Source organism: Carcharhinus amblyrhynchos, chromosome 6 (assembly GCF_965287045.1).
Source record: "Carcharhinus amblyrhynchos chromosome 6, sCarAmb.v2.hapA, whole genome shotgun sequence".
Lineage (NCBI taxonomy): Eukaryota > Metazoa > Chordata > Chondrichthyes > Carcharhiniformes > Carcharhinidae > Carcharhinus > Carcharhinus amblyrhynchos.
The window spans coordinates 36,748,411-36,765,223 of NC_137329.1; the positions used below are offsets into that span (position 1 = coordinate 36,748,411).

General features: G+C 40.4%; 1 protein-coding gene across 1 annotated transcript in view; it reads right to left on the minus strand.

Annotated features, from left to right (window-relative positions):
* The window catches only part of sbf2 (SET binding factor 2), a 598,480-nt gene that overhangs the window by 243,849 nt on the left and 337,818 nt on the right, over window positions 1-16,813 (minus strand). The window contains exon 13 of the mRNA XM_080190221.1: window positions 3,292-3,390. Within this exon, the coding sequence (XP_080046347.1) occupies window positions 3,292-3,390 (99 nt within the window). The remainder of the gene's footprint in view (window positions 1-3,291; window positions 3,391-16,813) is intronic.

The following is a 16,813-nucleotide window of genomic DNA, read 5'->3' on the forward strand; positions in this document are numbered from 1 at the left end:
GCAATGGAATCTACTAAACAAAATATGCATGCATTGATGGGATGGAGGAAAGAAATAACATACATTTAAGGTAAGAATTAAACATATGAAAAACTCCAGATGCAGTAACAGACTGAAAGGTTCGTTCTTCTAAAACCATCCCCCGACACACATATGCACACATAAAAGGAGGAAGTGTATTTGCACCATAATTATTGAATTGCACCACTTCTCATTTCATACTGGTGCTGAGGTCTGCTGCAGTCTCTAAAGAATAAACATTTAAAAATATATTCTACTTAAGGTGCAATGATACTGTGCCTTTAAGAAATGCATTTGTCATGTTTCTTGCGCGGGATCAGTTTTAGCAGTTTTTTTTAATTACTGTGCCTCCGGATATGTATCTAACAGCCCAGTATTGTTACTGCAACAGCATAATTGCTCCTAATTGCCAGAATGTTTGTTTTATTCTGAACTAATGCTGTTCTGTTATTTTAGTGTTCTCTTGGGTTTTGCAGAGTAGGACTTTGTTAGGTTAATTGACAGGGGGAAAAAAAAAATCAGCTGACTGGGTGGAGCTAGATTTACAAGAGCAGTCTGCTGTTTGGGATCTTTAGAGAGTGTCACTTTCTCTGTCTCTCTTTTTTTGCTGTTTGGGAGTGGATCTTGCTCTGGAGGTGGTATACGAGAGTCAGAAGACAGGTGTCCATCTGGATCTCTATCTGGAGGTGTTAAAAGGCTGGAAATCTAGCATCCACATGAGTATATTTGTTTTGGTGCTGAGTGGTTCTGAAGAAGGTATTTACGTCAATGCGGGTGTCTGCTTACTATTGGAACTAGAAATTGCTAACTGTTAAGAATTATACTTTGTCATGTTTAAGTATTTTAACTGGAAAAAGTTATGCTAATTCTTTTTGTTAAATTTTAACTGTGTTCTTAAAAATAAAGTTTGTTTTATTAAAAATATTTTTAATGGGTCAATTGAATCATACTTAGAGTGGAATATCTTATGCTCACCCTAATGCCATAATCTAAAGGAAAGGTTAGGGTCTAGGCTAACTTCATAACATACCCTGGAGTTTCTGATCTGGTCCCAAACAAAAATCATTAGTTTTATTTCTTTTAATGCTTGTTCTCTAGTGAATCATATGCACATCTCAATGCACAATGCTTAAGGCAGGAAATATTAAGCAATATCCTTTTTACAGAGCACAGCAAACCATGCTAGATTGTATGGTAGCAGAGAGGGTAATTTGTCTTGTGCAGAAATATTCAAGTGGTCATGGTAATTCCTTCACTTCTTTTCTCATCAGTTAATAGTCACAGCTGGTATCTAAATTCATCTCGAATCTGGAGACTCCCTCATTAAACCTATTAGGGAAATAATGGTCCCCTGTAGTTGCAAGACCTGAATTTAGAAATCTTTAAAGGTAGTAACAGATTTTGATATTCCATACAGACTTGTCCTGATCTTATCTTCTACTGACTATTGTATATAGCTTGCATGTCAGCCTTTGTGGATTATGTCTGATTGTGCTATAATTAATGCAAGAATTGAGTTCTTAATCTACTTTAATTAATAATCGAGGTCCTTTGTTTTTTGGATGGCATGGTGTAGTCATAATGTGTCTTCGACCAGTGACATGGTCTCCAAAGCGGTACGACAAAAGTGCAGGGAAGACAAGTCTTCTTTTCAGGTAATTGGAATTATATTGAGAATGGCTATGGTTATATAGTTATAGTAAAAAGTCTGACAACACCAGGTTTTAGTCCAACCGATTTATTCGATAATAGACTCACAAGCTTATTATCAAATAAATCGGTTGGACTAAAACCTGGTGTTGTCAGACTTTTTACTGTGTTTACGCCAGTCCAATGCCGGCATACCCACATCATATATAGTTATAAGCAGAGAGCAACGGTCAAATGGATATTATTTCGGACTAGAGGATGGTTTGTATGGTGTTTCCAAAGGGTTCATTCTGCACCTTTAAAGAGCTGACAACCCTGCTGTAACTGCAGTGTTTTATATGACTCCTTTGTTTGAATGTTATCACAGATCTTGAGGTCTGCAGGTTCTGATCTCACAGCACAGAACTGTATCAGTATACTTTGGACATTCAAAAATATTGTACTACTCATCAGGCGTTTTGGAACATTGTTCCCACAATCAAGGTCATGTCTAAAAATGTTTAATAAATAACAAAAATAAATCACTGATCTCACTTGCTTGTCGTCTAGATAAGAATACAAGTATTTGAATGTGTAAATTTGCTGCCAATACAAACAGAGGAATGACACCTGATTGTTGTTTTGTTGGGGAAGTGGGTGCAACAGTTGGGTTTCCCTCTGTTTGTAAAATGTGCCTTTATAAATTGAGGGCTGTAGCCAATATGCATCAGGAGATAACAGAGCCTCTTGCTTCCGCAGGCATACATTATTTTTTAGATCTGCAAAAGGGCTGCATTTCTGTTGCTGTTCCAGCTGAGATTACTCAATTTCCAGGTCTTGTTTGATCTGACATCATCTTTGGCCAAGGAATGATCCAGCATCTTAAGTCATTTTTTTCCTTTCTTATGGACTTGAATATTGGTCTCCAATGGTAAAAGGACAACATTTCAAAAAACTGTTCTAATGTACTGAGTCCATATCATCCAACTTCTCCTCAAATCAATGTGTAGGTTATGGGGATTACTGGGGTAAATATGTGGAGCTACAGGGGTAGAGCCTGGGTGGGTTGCTCTATTGAAGAGTCAGCGCAAACTCGATGGGCTGAATCCTTCTGCATTATAGGAATTCTATGATTCTATGAAATGCTTTTCTTTTGGATATACCCTGTGGACTCCAGGAATAAGTTTAAATCACTGCAAACTACTGCCGACATTGAAATCTAATCTGGATGGCAAAACAAGTGCTTGGATTGCAATCATTCTAACTATACATAATTTCATATTAAAGATATCAGACTGATATACAATTATAGTATGCTAAAAAATCTTTCATACTGCTTTGGCAAAGCCAGGAATAAATATCAACAGCAATACTAGTTCGCGTCCTTGGGAAAAAAAACTGAACAGCTGGATAGGTTTAATATTAAACCTATTCAGGTCCTGTGAAGGTCAATGTGTTTTTAAGTGTCATTAATACTTCTAACTAGATGTGATATAATGATAGCATGAGAATACTTATGCTTTGGTACATTTAGCTTGCTCAACATCATATTTGGTTAGCATTGTTATTTACATGCTAACCATGCATGGTTAACTACATAACAGATAAAAACTAACAGATTTAGTTTACAAAGAAACTTACATTCTTGTACAGCTGTTCTGCAAGCTCCCTTATGTGCTTCAACATTTTTGGTGGAATTCCCTCCTCCGTTTTGATTCTTTCCACATCAAAAGCAACCAACTACAGAAGAGTAAAAACCGTAAAAATTTAAATCCCACAATCAGGAACCATTGCAACTGATTAAAAATAAATGTCACTGGGCAGGATTTTATGGTCTCGCTTGGCAAGACTGGAAATTCCCACCCGAGATCAATGGAGATTTCCACTGTCTGACCCTCACCCGCTCCGATTCCATGGCGAGCAAGGTGGTAGAGTTCCAGTGACTGTGTATATTTTAGAAATGAAATGTCTCTGTCAACTATTTATACACTTCAGACTCCAAATAGCTTTAACCATTGTGTATGAATTAATCAAGTGCCAGTTTGTTACTGGGAAAGTGTACATTTTTAAAAATCAAATTTGAAAAATCTGGAGGAAGAAAATTTAATGGCAGTCCAAGGCCCACAGGACAGGACACAGCCAATGTTGAAGAGCAGGATAGAAAATTCCCATTCCATAAGAACCCTGGTGGCACGAACCTGGTTTCCAATATAGTACAAGTGGTTGCTAAAAAAGATGAAAAAGATGCTAAAAAAACAGAGTTGCAAATACCTTGGCAATTAAACTGCGAAGGAGCCAATGACAATAATCAGTTTGTCTTGGGTCTGTTCCCAGACTTGGGAATGCTTTCAGAGAATAAGTTTTTATCCTAAGAAGCTTAAAATATTTCAAAGCAGTTATTTACACTTGACACCTTAGGTGGCATGTAGAAGAATCAGAATTGTATGGCGCAAATGTTGCATGATTACAAGGGACATGCATGATGAATAATGTGAGATTTCAGTAAACTGTTATAATAAATCACAGGAGTATTTGATTGCATGGAAAAGCTCATAAGTTGATGTTTGAACTCAAGTTTACTGATAGCTGTGAAAATAGATTTCACTTGGACCACAGATAAGGTAGTGACAGAAAGGAGATTTTTGATGGTTTGCGACTTCCCAAAAATATTCTTACGTACATCTGTGAAAGTCTCTTAAATGATTTGTTTCTTGCCTACATTATTGCATAAACCTCTGCACCACTTTTCTGCTCTTCATAGGCCTGATCTTTATTTTCTGGGTTCCTCCAGACATCAACATTCAGCCATTTTGTGACTACAAAGTTAAGAAGCACACAACATGCTACCACAATTTGAGAGATGGAGCTGAGTGCATATTACAAGGAGGTGAGGTTTTGTTTCAGAATTCCAACTGTTTGCTCAAATTTTAGCCTCATCTTCATATGCACTCCATTGTACCACTTTTCTGCAGCGCTGGTAGTTCTGTAATGTAGCCTCATGAGCCACTGGAGTCATTGGTATCATTTTCTGCTCAGCAGAAATCCTGCACCTTGTCCCTGCTGTTGAAGTATGTATGTCCAGGGAACTATAAACACATCAGCTTAAAATGGATAGTAGGAATCGCTATGAAACAGAAGAAAAAAATCAAATAAATCTAGAAAGCAAAAATATAACAAATAGTCAATATTGAGTTCAACTGAGAAAGCTTGCATGCTTGAATTCTTTGAAGAGGTAAGAGAGCGTAACCAAGAATAATGTAATAGTGTAATGCATTTAGATTTCCAAAAGGTCTTTGATAAGATACCACATAATAGAGACATGAAAAAGGTCAGATTATCCAAATTCAGGGGACAAGCAGCAAAACAGATAACTCATCTGCAAAATAGTCAGCAGAGAAGTGGGGTGGATAAAGGATAGCCATTCAGAGCAGCAAAAGGGGAATTAAGTTCCCAATAGGAACATTGCAAACATCATTATTTTCAAGTTATATCAACAGTTTAGACTTTGAAATCGAAAATACAATTTCTAAATTGATGGACAACACCAACTTACAAGACGACAAATAAATTTACAGCATAGATATATGATTGAAAATACGTTTTAACTGGAAGGTATAACATTTTGATAAGCAGAAAATAGGTGATTTTGTAATATTTAGGAAGTAATAATCCAAATGGAGCGCAGGAGCAAAGGGGAGTACAAATGCACAAATCACTCAAGTGTTGAGTAGCAGATAAACAAGGCCATCACAGCAGTAAACCATGATCTAAAGTTTTTTTTTCCTAAGTTATGCTAAATTGTCAAGCTGTTAAATGGACCGGTAGCACCAAATGAGCTATACGTTCTTCATAATTCCGCACAAGGCACCAGGCTGAAATAATAGCATTTCAACAGCTCTGAAGTGATCATGTACAAGAAGTGCCTGTCACAAATAATCTGCACAATTAGGGATTGGAAGTCTTTGCATTGCATGTAAATAAGGGATTTATGTTTGGGGGCAACACACTGCCACAAGTAGGATTCACATTCCTAAGAAATTCAGCAGTTCTGGCAAACATTATGGTTCTCCATAATCATTTTGGACACTTGTAAAATTGTAAATTCAGATGCCTTGGCCTAAGACAGCATTCATAATTTGCCTTCTAAAGGAATATTCAGAGAATTAGCTTATCTGCCAAAAGTGTCCTGTGGCTCCCTGAACTTGTGGTAGACAGGTTAAGAGCCAAGGTTACAATTGCTCTCTGCCATATGTTGTGAATTTTGGTTGCACACTTGGCTGTGGTAATGAGCAGAACTCCTGCAAAACTTCATGAGCATAGTGAAGCTTTCTGAGAAGAGATCCTATGATAGCTCTCCAAAAGTACATCTGGGTAAATACAGTTAGTGGAATGGATAGTGCTGGAGAGTCTGGCTTTTCTCCTATCATCCCCAATTAATATGGCTCCTCTTCCTCTTTCAGGGAAATAATGTTTCAATGGAATTTCCATTAGGAAGCCATTTTACAGCCATCAGAAACTAACTCCATTATTGTTTTCAAATGTAATCTTCTCCACAGATATTGCAGAATGTAAACAAATGCTTCCAGGTGAATTCTGTTTTCCAAAACTTGCAGATAAACTCATTGCAAGACCAAAAATCTCCACATCAGGATTTTACCTTCATAAAAGTACTTCGACTTTGTTGAGCATTTCCTTACAATTAGTGCCCTTTAAATAATGGCACAATTCGGAAGGGAAAATAAAGCTGTAAAAGTCCTGGAATTTAGGAAAGGTGATGTCATCTTCATGCTTTATTATGTGTTGGGTTGCTCCTGCAGCAGACACTCAAAAAATGTTGGGCATGACCCAAAGTTATGACTTGGATCCTTCTTAATGCAGGAATTTTGAAGCCCATGTGGCTTGAACAGCTAGTTAAGAAAAAAAATCTGCATTCAATAAAGCACTGCTAATTTATTTTGTCAGTTAACCATAAGCAGAATAACGTGAAAATCCAACAGTGTATCGGAACACTGCATGGGTTCAGCTGGCCTCTCTGCCTCTTTTTCAGTGCACGTCAGTGTATAGAAACGAGACTTTAATTTATATAACCTATCACATCCTCGGGATTTCTCAAAGCACTTCACAGCTAATTATTACTTTTGAAGTATAGTCACTGTTGCTAGGTAGACAAAAGCAACAGCCAAGTTGTGTACAGAAGGGTTACCCTTCCCACAAACAGAAGGGTTACCAGGCTAGTTAATATTTCTTTCAGTAACATTAGTTGAAGGATAAATATTAGGCAATAAATGCAGGTGGGACTGGCAAGCTCATTGTTCTTCCTCCAATAGTGCCATGGAAACCTTTACATAAAAGAGGCTGTTAGGAAAGCAAAGGCAGTTTTAAGAGATTTGTATGTGTATTGGCAAACATTAGAAATAAGGTATCGTTTTAAGTGGGTGTAGTTTAGTGTTTTTGCGCCTGGAGATGTATACTGGACAAGGGTATTTGAATGCGTGGGGGCTAGTTTCAATTCTAATTGCTTCTATTGTGCTTAGAGAGGGTTACGGTGTGAAGACTAAATAGAGGCTGGTAGAAGTAGCAATCATTGTTTAGCAAGTGGGGGTCTTGCAAGGTAGAGAGGCTTCTGAATTTATTTCTTGGCTGAATTTGTTTGTAGTTGGAGACAGTACAACAGGACAAGGGAGCTTCAAAGAGGCAGACTTCACAAATAACCTGAGTCAGTCCAGATAACTACAGAATTGGAACAGAAGGAATGTCTTAAGAAGATTAAGGTCAAGAGAACAGAAATCAAGGTATTGTTCAGGAGGATTCAAGAGGGGAAGCAGACAAAATGCTGCGAGTGAAAGAGACAGCTGCAGTAACCAGAGCTAAAGCGGGAAAGCAAACGTCAGAGATAAATTGAAAGTTTGATGCCTTTTTATTGGAGTCTAGGAAGCAAGAGTGAAAAGAATTGTGAACAGTTTGGACAGCAGTTAAGACAAAGGAAGTGGGAGTTGAAACCCTGGATACTGGGTTTATTGTTAAAATTGAGTGGAAGCTTTGTTTAAAAGGCCCATTTGGAAAACCTCAGCTGGATTTCAGAATGCAAACTGATGGAAAGCAGTGTTGTGAAAGAGGAATTGAAAGTGTGTTTTTTGGGAATGGAATTTGGAAACTCTCATGTGACAATCATCTGGGGGAAGTCTGAAGAGAAATCCAGGAACAGTCAGAATAGAGAGTGTATTTGACCACAATCAATCTGTGTGCTCGAAGGAACAGTGTATTACCGAGACCACTGTATTTCAAAATGAACTTTGTAATCTGTATTAATCTTAAAATTTGTGCTTATTTGTGAAGGTAATAAGGGACTAATGAAGTATTGTATCATAATCCAATTTTTCATGTTTAATAAAAGTTATTTTCTTGTTGTTAAAACTACTTAGCAGTCATGCAACTCTGTTCCTTCACACTTTCTAAAAATAAGTAAAGATAAAGCCTTATGTGCCAGGGTTCCATTCTGGAATCCTCCCATTCAGAACATCAACTGGGATTGTAACAATGCAGATGGAACATCAATGACTGAAAAGGGCAGCATTTTTGACAATGTAGCATTCATTTAGTACAGAACTTGTGTGTCAGCCTTGCTGACCTTTTATGAATATAGGAGCAGGAGTAGGCCATTCAGCCAATCAAACCTAATCTGTCATTCAATAAAATCATGGCTGATCAGACACTTTAATGCCTTTTAAACTCACTATCCCCACGACCCTTCACATTACTATTAATCAGAAATCTATCAGTCTCTATCTGAAATATATTCAATGGCTTTGGGGAGAGAATTCCAAATTCACAGCTCTCTGTGTAAAGAAATTTCTCCTAATCTTGTCGTTAAGTGTCATCTCTCCTATTTTGAGATTGTGCCTCTGGGTCTTGACTCCCCAACCAAGGGAAACATATTGCCTACGTCTACCTTATCTATTCCTTTAAGTATTTTTTATGTTTCAATGAGATCAACTCTTCGAAACTCTAGAGAATACAAGGGCAGTTTGCCCAATCTTTGACAGTTTTGTCATCCCTGGAACAAGTCAGATGAACCTTCGCTGCACTCCCTCTATGGCAATAATATTCTTTCTAAGGCAAAGGGAACAAAACTGCATATTGTACTCTAGGAGTGGTTTAAACAAGTTTCTATATGATCAAAACAAGACTCCACTACTCTTGCAAAGGCTAATATTCCGTTAGCCTTCCTAATAGCTTACTGCACCTGCATATTAGCCTTCAGCGACATGGATAAGGGCACCCAGGTCCCTTTGTACATCAACAGATCCTTTTCTTACTACTTAGAAAATGCTCTGCACATTTATGCCTTCTATCAAAGTGGATTACTTCACATTTTTCCCCGCACTCTCTACTGAAGCCTCACCCCGCACTCTCTACTGAAGCCTCACCCCGCACTCTCTACTGAAGCCTCACCCCGCACTCTCTACTGAAGCCTCACCCCGCACTCTCTACTGAAGCCTCACCCCGCACTCTCTACTGAAGCCTCACCCCGCACTCTCTACTGAAGCCTCACCCCGCACTCTCTACTGAAGCCTCACCCCGCACTCTCTACTGAAGCCTCACCCCGCACTCTCTACTGAAGCCTCACCCCGCACTCTCTACTGAAGCCTCACCCCGCACTCTCTACTGAAGCCTCACCCCGCACTCTCTACTGAAGCCTCACCCCGCACTCTCTACTGAAGCCTCACCCCGCACTCTCTCCGCACTCTCTACTGAAGCCTCACCTCTCTGTGCTCCGTGCTCTTTACTGAGTTCTTGCCTTTCCACAATCTTTATTGAAATCCAGCCTCTCTCTCCACACTCTTTGTTGAAGTCTCACCTCCCGTCCACTGTACTCTTTGCTGAATTCTTGCCTCTCTCCCTGCGCTCTTTACTGAAGTATCGCCTTTCTCTGAGCTCTTTACCGAAATCTCACCTCGCTCTCCATGCTCTTTACTCTGAAGTCTTGCCTCTCTCAATCCATGTTTTTTATTCACTTCTCTCTTCCCATGCTCTTTATTGAAATCTCACTTCTCTTTCTCTGTGCTCAATTGAAATCTCATCTCAATTCTCCACGCTCTTTACCGAAGTCTTGCCTCTCTCTCCCCGCGCTCCTTATTTAAGTCTCACTTTTCTCTCCGTGGTCTTCATTCAATTCTCACCTCTCTACCTGCATCCTTTAATGAAGTCTCATTTCTCTCTCCGTACTCTTTACTGGAGTCTTGCTCCTTCTGTCTCCACACTCTTTATTGAAACATCACCTCTCTCCACGCCCTTTACATAATTCTCATCTCTGTACCCATGCTCTTTACTGACGTTCTGGGTATGTGGGAGTCTCTCAAGGGAAAACTAAAATCTTTGCAGGAAAGGCACGTGCCGGTCAAGAGGAAGGATGGGAAGGGTAGGATTAGAGAGCCGTGGGTAACTAGGGATATTGAGGACCTGGTCAGGAGGAAGAGGGAGGCGTACATTAGATCTAGGCATTTGAGGACAGAGATAGCGTTAGAAGAATACAGAGAATGTAGGAGAGAACTTAAAAGGGGCATCAGAAAGGCAAAAAGGGGCCACGAAATGGCTTTGGCGGGTAGGATTAAAGAAAATCCTAAGGCATTTTACTCCTATGTTAGAAATAAAAGGATGGTTAGAGGGAAGATTGGTCCTCTCAGGGACAGAGGAGGGGAACTATGCTTGGAGCCTGGGGGAATGGGGGGGATCCTGAATGAATACTTTACGTCAGTATTCACGCAGGAGAGGGGCCTGATGTCTGTTGCTGTGCTTGAGGAGTTTGAGGATCCGTTGAGGGATATAGTCATCACGAGGGAAGAGGTGTTGGGGCTTTTAGACAGTATAAAGACGGATAAATCTCCGGGGCCTGATGGCATCTATCCCAGGCTGTTAAGGGAGGTGAGGGATGAAATTGCTGGGCCTCTGACGCAAATCTTTGTCTCTTCTTTGGACACAGGTGAGGTCCCAGAGGATTGGTGCATTGCAAATGTAGTACCGTTGTTTAAAAAGGGTCAGAGGGATAACCCAGGGAATTATAGGCCGGTGAGCTTGACTTCAGTTATAGGCAAGCTAATGGAGAGGATCCTCAAGGATAGGATGTATGAACATCTGGAGCGCTGCAATCTGATCAGGGATACGCAGCATGGCTTCGTTACAGGGAGGTCGTGCCTTACGAATCTAGTGGAATTTTTTGAAGAGGTGACAAAAACGGTTGACGAAGGACAAGCCGTTGATGTCGTCTATATGGATTTCAGTAAGGCGTTTGACAAGGTCCCTCATGGTAGGCTGATAGAAAAGGTGAAGGCTCATGGGATACAAGGCCAGGTATGTAGATGGGTGGAGAACTGGCTTGGGAGGAGGAGACAGCGAGTAGTAGTGGAAGGCTCCTTTTCCAATTGGAGGTCTGTCACCAGTGGTGTGCCGCAGGGCTCGGTACTTGGACCTCTTCTATTTGTGGTATATATTAATGACTTGGAAGAGGGGGTAGGTGGTGTGATCAGCAAATTTGCTGATGACACTAAGATGGTTGGATTGGCGGGTACTGAGGAGCAGTGCCTGGCAATGCAACAGGACAGAGACAGGCTGGTAGATTGGGCAGATAGATGGCAAATGGAATTTAATCCGGAGAAATGCGAGGTGATGCACTTTGGCCGGAATAATGTGGAGGGGAGTTATACGATAAAAGGTAGAACTATCCGGAGTATAGATACGCAGAGAGACCTGGGGGTGCAAGTACACAAGTCCCTGAAGGTGTCGGTGCAGGTGCAGAATGTGATGAGGAAAGCGTATGGTATGTTAGCCTTCATAGGAAGAGGTATAGAATATAAGAGTAGGAGTCTGATGTTGCAGTTGTATAGAACGTTGGTTAGGCCTCACTTGGAGTACTGCGTCCAGTTCTGGTCGCCGTACTACCGGAAGGATGTAGAGATCCTGGAGAGAGTGCAGAGGAGATTTACCAGGATGTTGCCTGGTATGGAAGGGCTGTCTTACGAGGAAAGATTGAATGAACTTGGGCTGTTTTCCCTTGAGAGACGTCGGCTGAGGGGGGATCTAATAGAGGTTTATAAGATTATGAAGGGGATAGATAGAGTAAATGGTGGTAAGCTTTTTCCGCTATTAGAAATGGATAGAACGAGGGGTCACGGGCTTAGGGTGAGGGGGGCTAGGTATAAGACAAATATTAGAGGGCAGTTTTTCACGCAAAGGGTAGTGGGGGTGTGGAATGCACTGCCGAGTAAGGTGGTGGAAGCAGGCACGCTAGGGTTGTTTAAGAGTCACTTAGACAGCCATATGAGCGGGCTACATATAGGGGGATATAGTAGGCCTTACTAAACATTGTAGGCTTGGGAATACGTTTTGCCTCAGGGATATTAGTCTTTGCCTGTTTAATAATGAATTTTTTTGTCTCCACAGGCATTTAAGTCCAGCAAGGGGCATGCATGCGGCAGGTTGTAGTGGGCTGCTCTTGGACGTTGCTTCGGGAGTTGCCTATTGCTTCATGTCGTTAGTGTGCTTAAACTGGACCATCTCGAGGGCAACATGACAGCTCAGAGACTATCTCTGTTGCTGTGCGGACACATGGATTTGGGCCTGTGTCTGTGGGAGTTTGCACGTTCTCCCCGTGGTTGCGTGGGTTTCCTCCGGGTGCTCCGGTTTCCTCCCATATCCCCAAAGATGTGCTTTTAGGCTGATTGATTGGGTACTAAATTGTCCTTAAATTGGACCTCCCTGATCCTCGCACGTTAGGCGTAGACTAAAATCATGAATAGGTCACTGAGACAGTGGGACGGCGGCGCGGGCTCGTTGGGCCGAAGGGCCTGTTTCCCGTGCTGTGTTGTTCTTTGTTCTCTCCTCCACACACTATTGAAATCGTGCTTCTCTCTCCACTGTCACTATGTCTATAATAACTCTCTAAGATAAATAATATCAGGACTTCTCAACTTTCAGTCCCATTAGTTTCTCCATTACAATCTTCTTAGTTACACCAATTTCCTTCAATGCATATTCTACCTAAGATCTTGAATTTCTACATTTTGGAGATTTCCTTATCTTCCTTAGTGAAAACAGTCACATTTAGCTTCTCTGTCATTTCTGTTTCCCATTCTTCTGACTCCCCCTGTAATGGGCCCACATTTGTCTTAATTAAACACTTCCTTTTTTATATACCTTTCGAAGCTTTTACAGTCCATTTTTCTTGCTGGATTCATCTTCTGTTCTCCCTTTCTTTTCTGGTTTCTTGGCTTTCCTTTTCTGTATTCCAAAAACCTCCCAATCCTAAGGTTTACACTACTTCTGGCAACTTTATAAGCCTTTTCTTTTAATCTTGCACAAACCTTAACTTCCTTATTTAATCTCAACATCCTTGGATTCCTTAACTTCTTTAGATTTTGAAGCATGGAACGAATCCACTAGTTTCTGACAAAGGGATAAGCATTACCACTGGAAGGAGTTGACAACAGTATTGTTCAATTGCTTTTGAATCACAAAACAAACTGTCCAAGTCAGACAATATTGAAATTTTTAGAAGCAAACTAGATTTTTAAAATATTAGCATTGCTGAAATCTATTAAACATGTTGCATCTAAAGGTGAGACTCTGGCTATTCAAACTGTCCATTCGTTAGTTTTCACTAGAAATTACAGAAGTGGGCTTTCTCGATCAAATGGGGAATCTGTGCTTTTAAAAGTTTGTATTTTTTGAGGCAGGTCCTGACTGAAAACAAAACCGAAAAGGGAAAACAGAACAAAAACTGACTCTCCCTCCTTGAAGGAATAAAGTGACCTGAGATTTGGAAACCAAAACTACTTGGCAGATCAAGCAAGGCTGAATGATAAAAAGACTCTGTTCAATGCAAACTAGGCAGTACCAGTTGATGAGTCAAGCGGTGAAGTATATACAGGCTGAAGATGGTACAATCTAGAACCAGAAGAATAGGTTGCTACAGCTGTTCTTGTAATTTGAAGATAGCATTCATCTACTCCATCTAGAATGAATTCAACAGGTTCTGCAAAGATGTGTTGTTATTAGTGAAGACTATGCCTCTGAAACTTGGGCTGGTTGTGCATTGCTATCAGCTGGGGATCAGATTAGCTCCTACGTGAGGAGCTAAAGTTCTTTCTGAGGAAGACAATATTTTGAAGGATTTTTTTGACTGAGGGTGATCACCAAAATATGAATGGATTGCTAATATTGTTGGTAAGAAATGTCTTAATTGTTTGTCATTTAATATACCATTTTTAGTTTATAATCTACCACAATTTGCCTGTTAATACATGTTTAACATTTGTTGGTTCTGGATGCTACAGTAAGGTAGAAGTTTAATGTGAGCAAGTGTGAGGTTATCTATTTTGGCAGAAATTACCTGAATGGAAAGCAGATTCAAAATGTGTCTGGGCAGAGGGATCTGGGTATCTATGTTCATGAATTGCAGAAAGTTGGTGCGCAGGTGCAATACGCAATAAAAAACGCAAATGGGAGATTGGCATTTATTGCAAAAGAACTGGAGCACAAAAGTAGAGAAAGGCTGTTGCAATTGTAGAGTGTTGATGAGACCACATCTAGAGTATTGCGTCCAGTTTTGGTCTCCTTATTTGAGGAAGGAGGTGGTGGCATTGGAGGCAATTCAGAGGAGGTTCACTAGATTGATCCTGGGGTTGAAGGGGTTGACACATGATGAGATCAAACAGTTGGGCTTGTACTCACTGGGGTTTAGAAGGAAGTCAGGGGATCTGAGTGAGGTACATACAATTTAAAAAGGGATTGATAAAATAAATGTAGATCAAATGTTTCCTCTTATGAGGTAATCTAGAACAAGAGGTCACAGGTGTAGTTGACAGGCAGTAGATTTAAAACTGAGATGAGGAGGAACTACCTCTCACAAAGGGTGGTGAATTTGTCAAACCCCCTGCCTCATAGTGCAGTAAGTCTAAATTGTTGAATGGTTTCATGAGGGAGATAGGTATATTTCTAATAAGAAAGGGAAAGAGGGATATGGGGAACATGGTTTTTGAGACCAGGGAGAAATCAGTCATGGTCTGAATGAATGGCAAAGCAGGCTCGAAGGGCTAAGTTTGTCTACTTCTGCTCGTAACTCCCATGCTCCTACGTTACCTAAGATAGCGTTTGGTGTTTGTTTCGTTTGACATGTATGCAGAAATTTTAAGCCATAGAATTTTGTGGCTTCATTCTTTTAGGAAAGAACTGGGATTTTGGATTTCTTTTTAGTCTCAAAAAAGTTATTGGTCTCTACTGAGATCATATTATTAGTTTTCAAACGCAGATTTATTATAAAGAATGCCTGCCCTTTAAACAGTGACCCATTCTATTCAACCTTTATAAACAAAGCTGAGCGCTAATTCTTCATTAAAAGTAGATAATAGATAATATACCACATATAGATCTGTGACCTTTCTTTTTATAACTATTTTTTCTCTATTCTTATAACAGGATGGGGACAGAGCTGACAATTCCAACATTTGCTGCCCACCCCTAGCTGCCCTTCAACTGAGTAGCTTGCTAGGCCATTTCAGAGGAGTAAACCATATTGCTGTGGATCTGCAGTCACAAGCAAGCCAGACTAGGTTAGGATGACAGATTTCCTTCCCTAAAGGACATTAGTGAACCAAATTAATTTTTATCCAGATCAATTAACTGAATTCAAATTCCACTAGCTGCCATGAAGGAACTTGAACCAGTGCCCCAGAGCCTGAGCCGATAAATTCACCATCACCCCAGCCCCCTCCCCCACGAATAATGAACTTAGCTATCAATGAAGTACATTTTGCAAAATAATATGGATGAGCACTACTGACCTCTCACCGAAACGCATCATATTTCAGGCTACAAACTAAGCACGAGTTCTATTAAGCAAAATTATACAGAAGCAGAGGAAATCTGTTTCAATAAACATCACAAGACTTCAGTAAAACTCTTGCAATTTGAAACATATGTCAGCAAGGAATGTTAATTTAAATATTCATGAGCATTCCTCTAGCCTCATCAAATATTTGGACACAGATTCACTCAAAAACCTTGGACTACTAGCCTTGGCTGTACAATTCTCAACCTCTTCCAGTTCAAGCTGTGCCCAATGACTGTAGGATATCTCACAAAATGTGAACAAGACTGACCCCACTGTAAAATGCCTTTTTTGCAGTCACAGATCTGTCAAAAGATTTTATTTTACAGGCATTAAGAATGCTTCTCAGATACCAGTCTTAGGTTGTTCAATTCTGAGGCCAAAGCAAAGCTGAGTCAGGCAAAGAGGACCCTTCTGCTGAAACAGTTACGATTAATGGCTCCAGCTATTTCTTCCAGCAGCCAAATTCATAAACACACCCAAGGTACCTAGCTAATCACTCTGGACATGATTAGGATGTTTTTTAAATCAAAAAAATATAAACAGAGACATACACAACTCATCTAAAGAACTAACTTCATGCAAAGCAAGCTATTCTTAATACAGATATAAAGTTTATTTATTAGTCACAAGTAGGCTTACATTCACAGTACAATGAAGATACTGTGAAATTCCCCTAGTCGCCACACTCCAGTGCCTGTTCGGATACACTGAGGGAGAATTTCATACGGCCAATTCATCTAATTTGCACGTTTGGACAGTGGGAGGAAACCGGAGCACCCGGAGGAAACCCATGCAGACACAGGGAGAACTTGCAAACTTTGCACAGTGACCCAAGTCGGGAATCGAACCCGGGTCCCTGGCACTGTGCAACAACAGTGCTAACCACTCTGCCACCGCACCGCCCCATACATAGCCAAAACAGAAATATATTCCTTCCAACTAAATAAACCACTGACTACGTCCATTATAACCGAAAAGAAACTGTATATACAAAGATATAGCATCAGCCAAAATAGCTCAGTTGGGAAAGTGTTAGACTGAAGACCTAAAGTCCCTGGCTCAAACCTGGGTTTTGGCACATATTCTCACACTGGCTTCCTTTGCTATCTGCTAATTTGTATTGTTTTCTGAGCAGCACAGTAGCACAGTGGTTAGCACCATTGCTTCACTGCACCAGGGACCTGGGGACAATTCCCAGCTTGGGTGACCGTGTGGAGTTTGAATATTCTCCGAGTTACCTCTGTACGTTCCAGTTTCCTCCCACAGTCCAAAAATGTG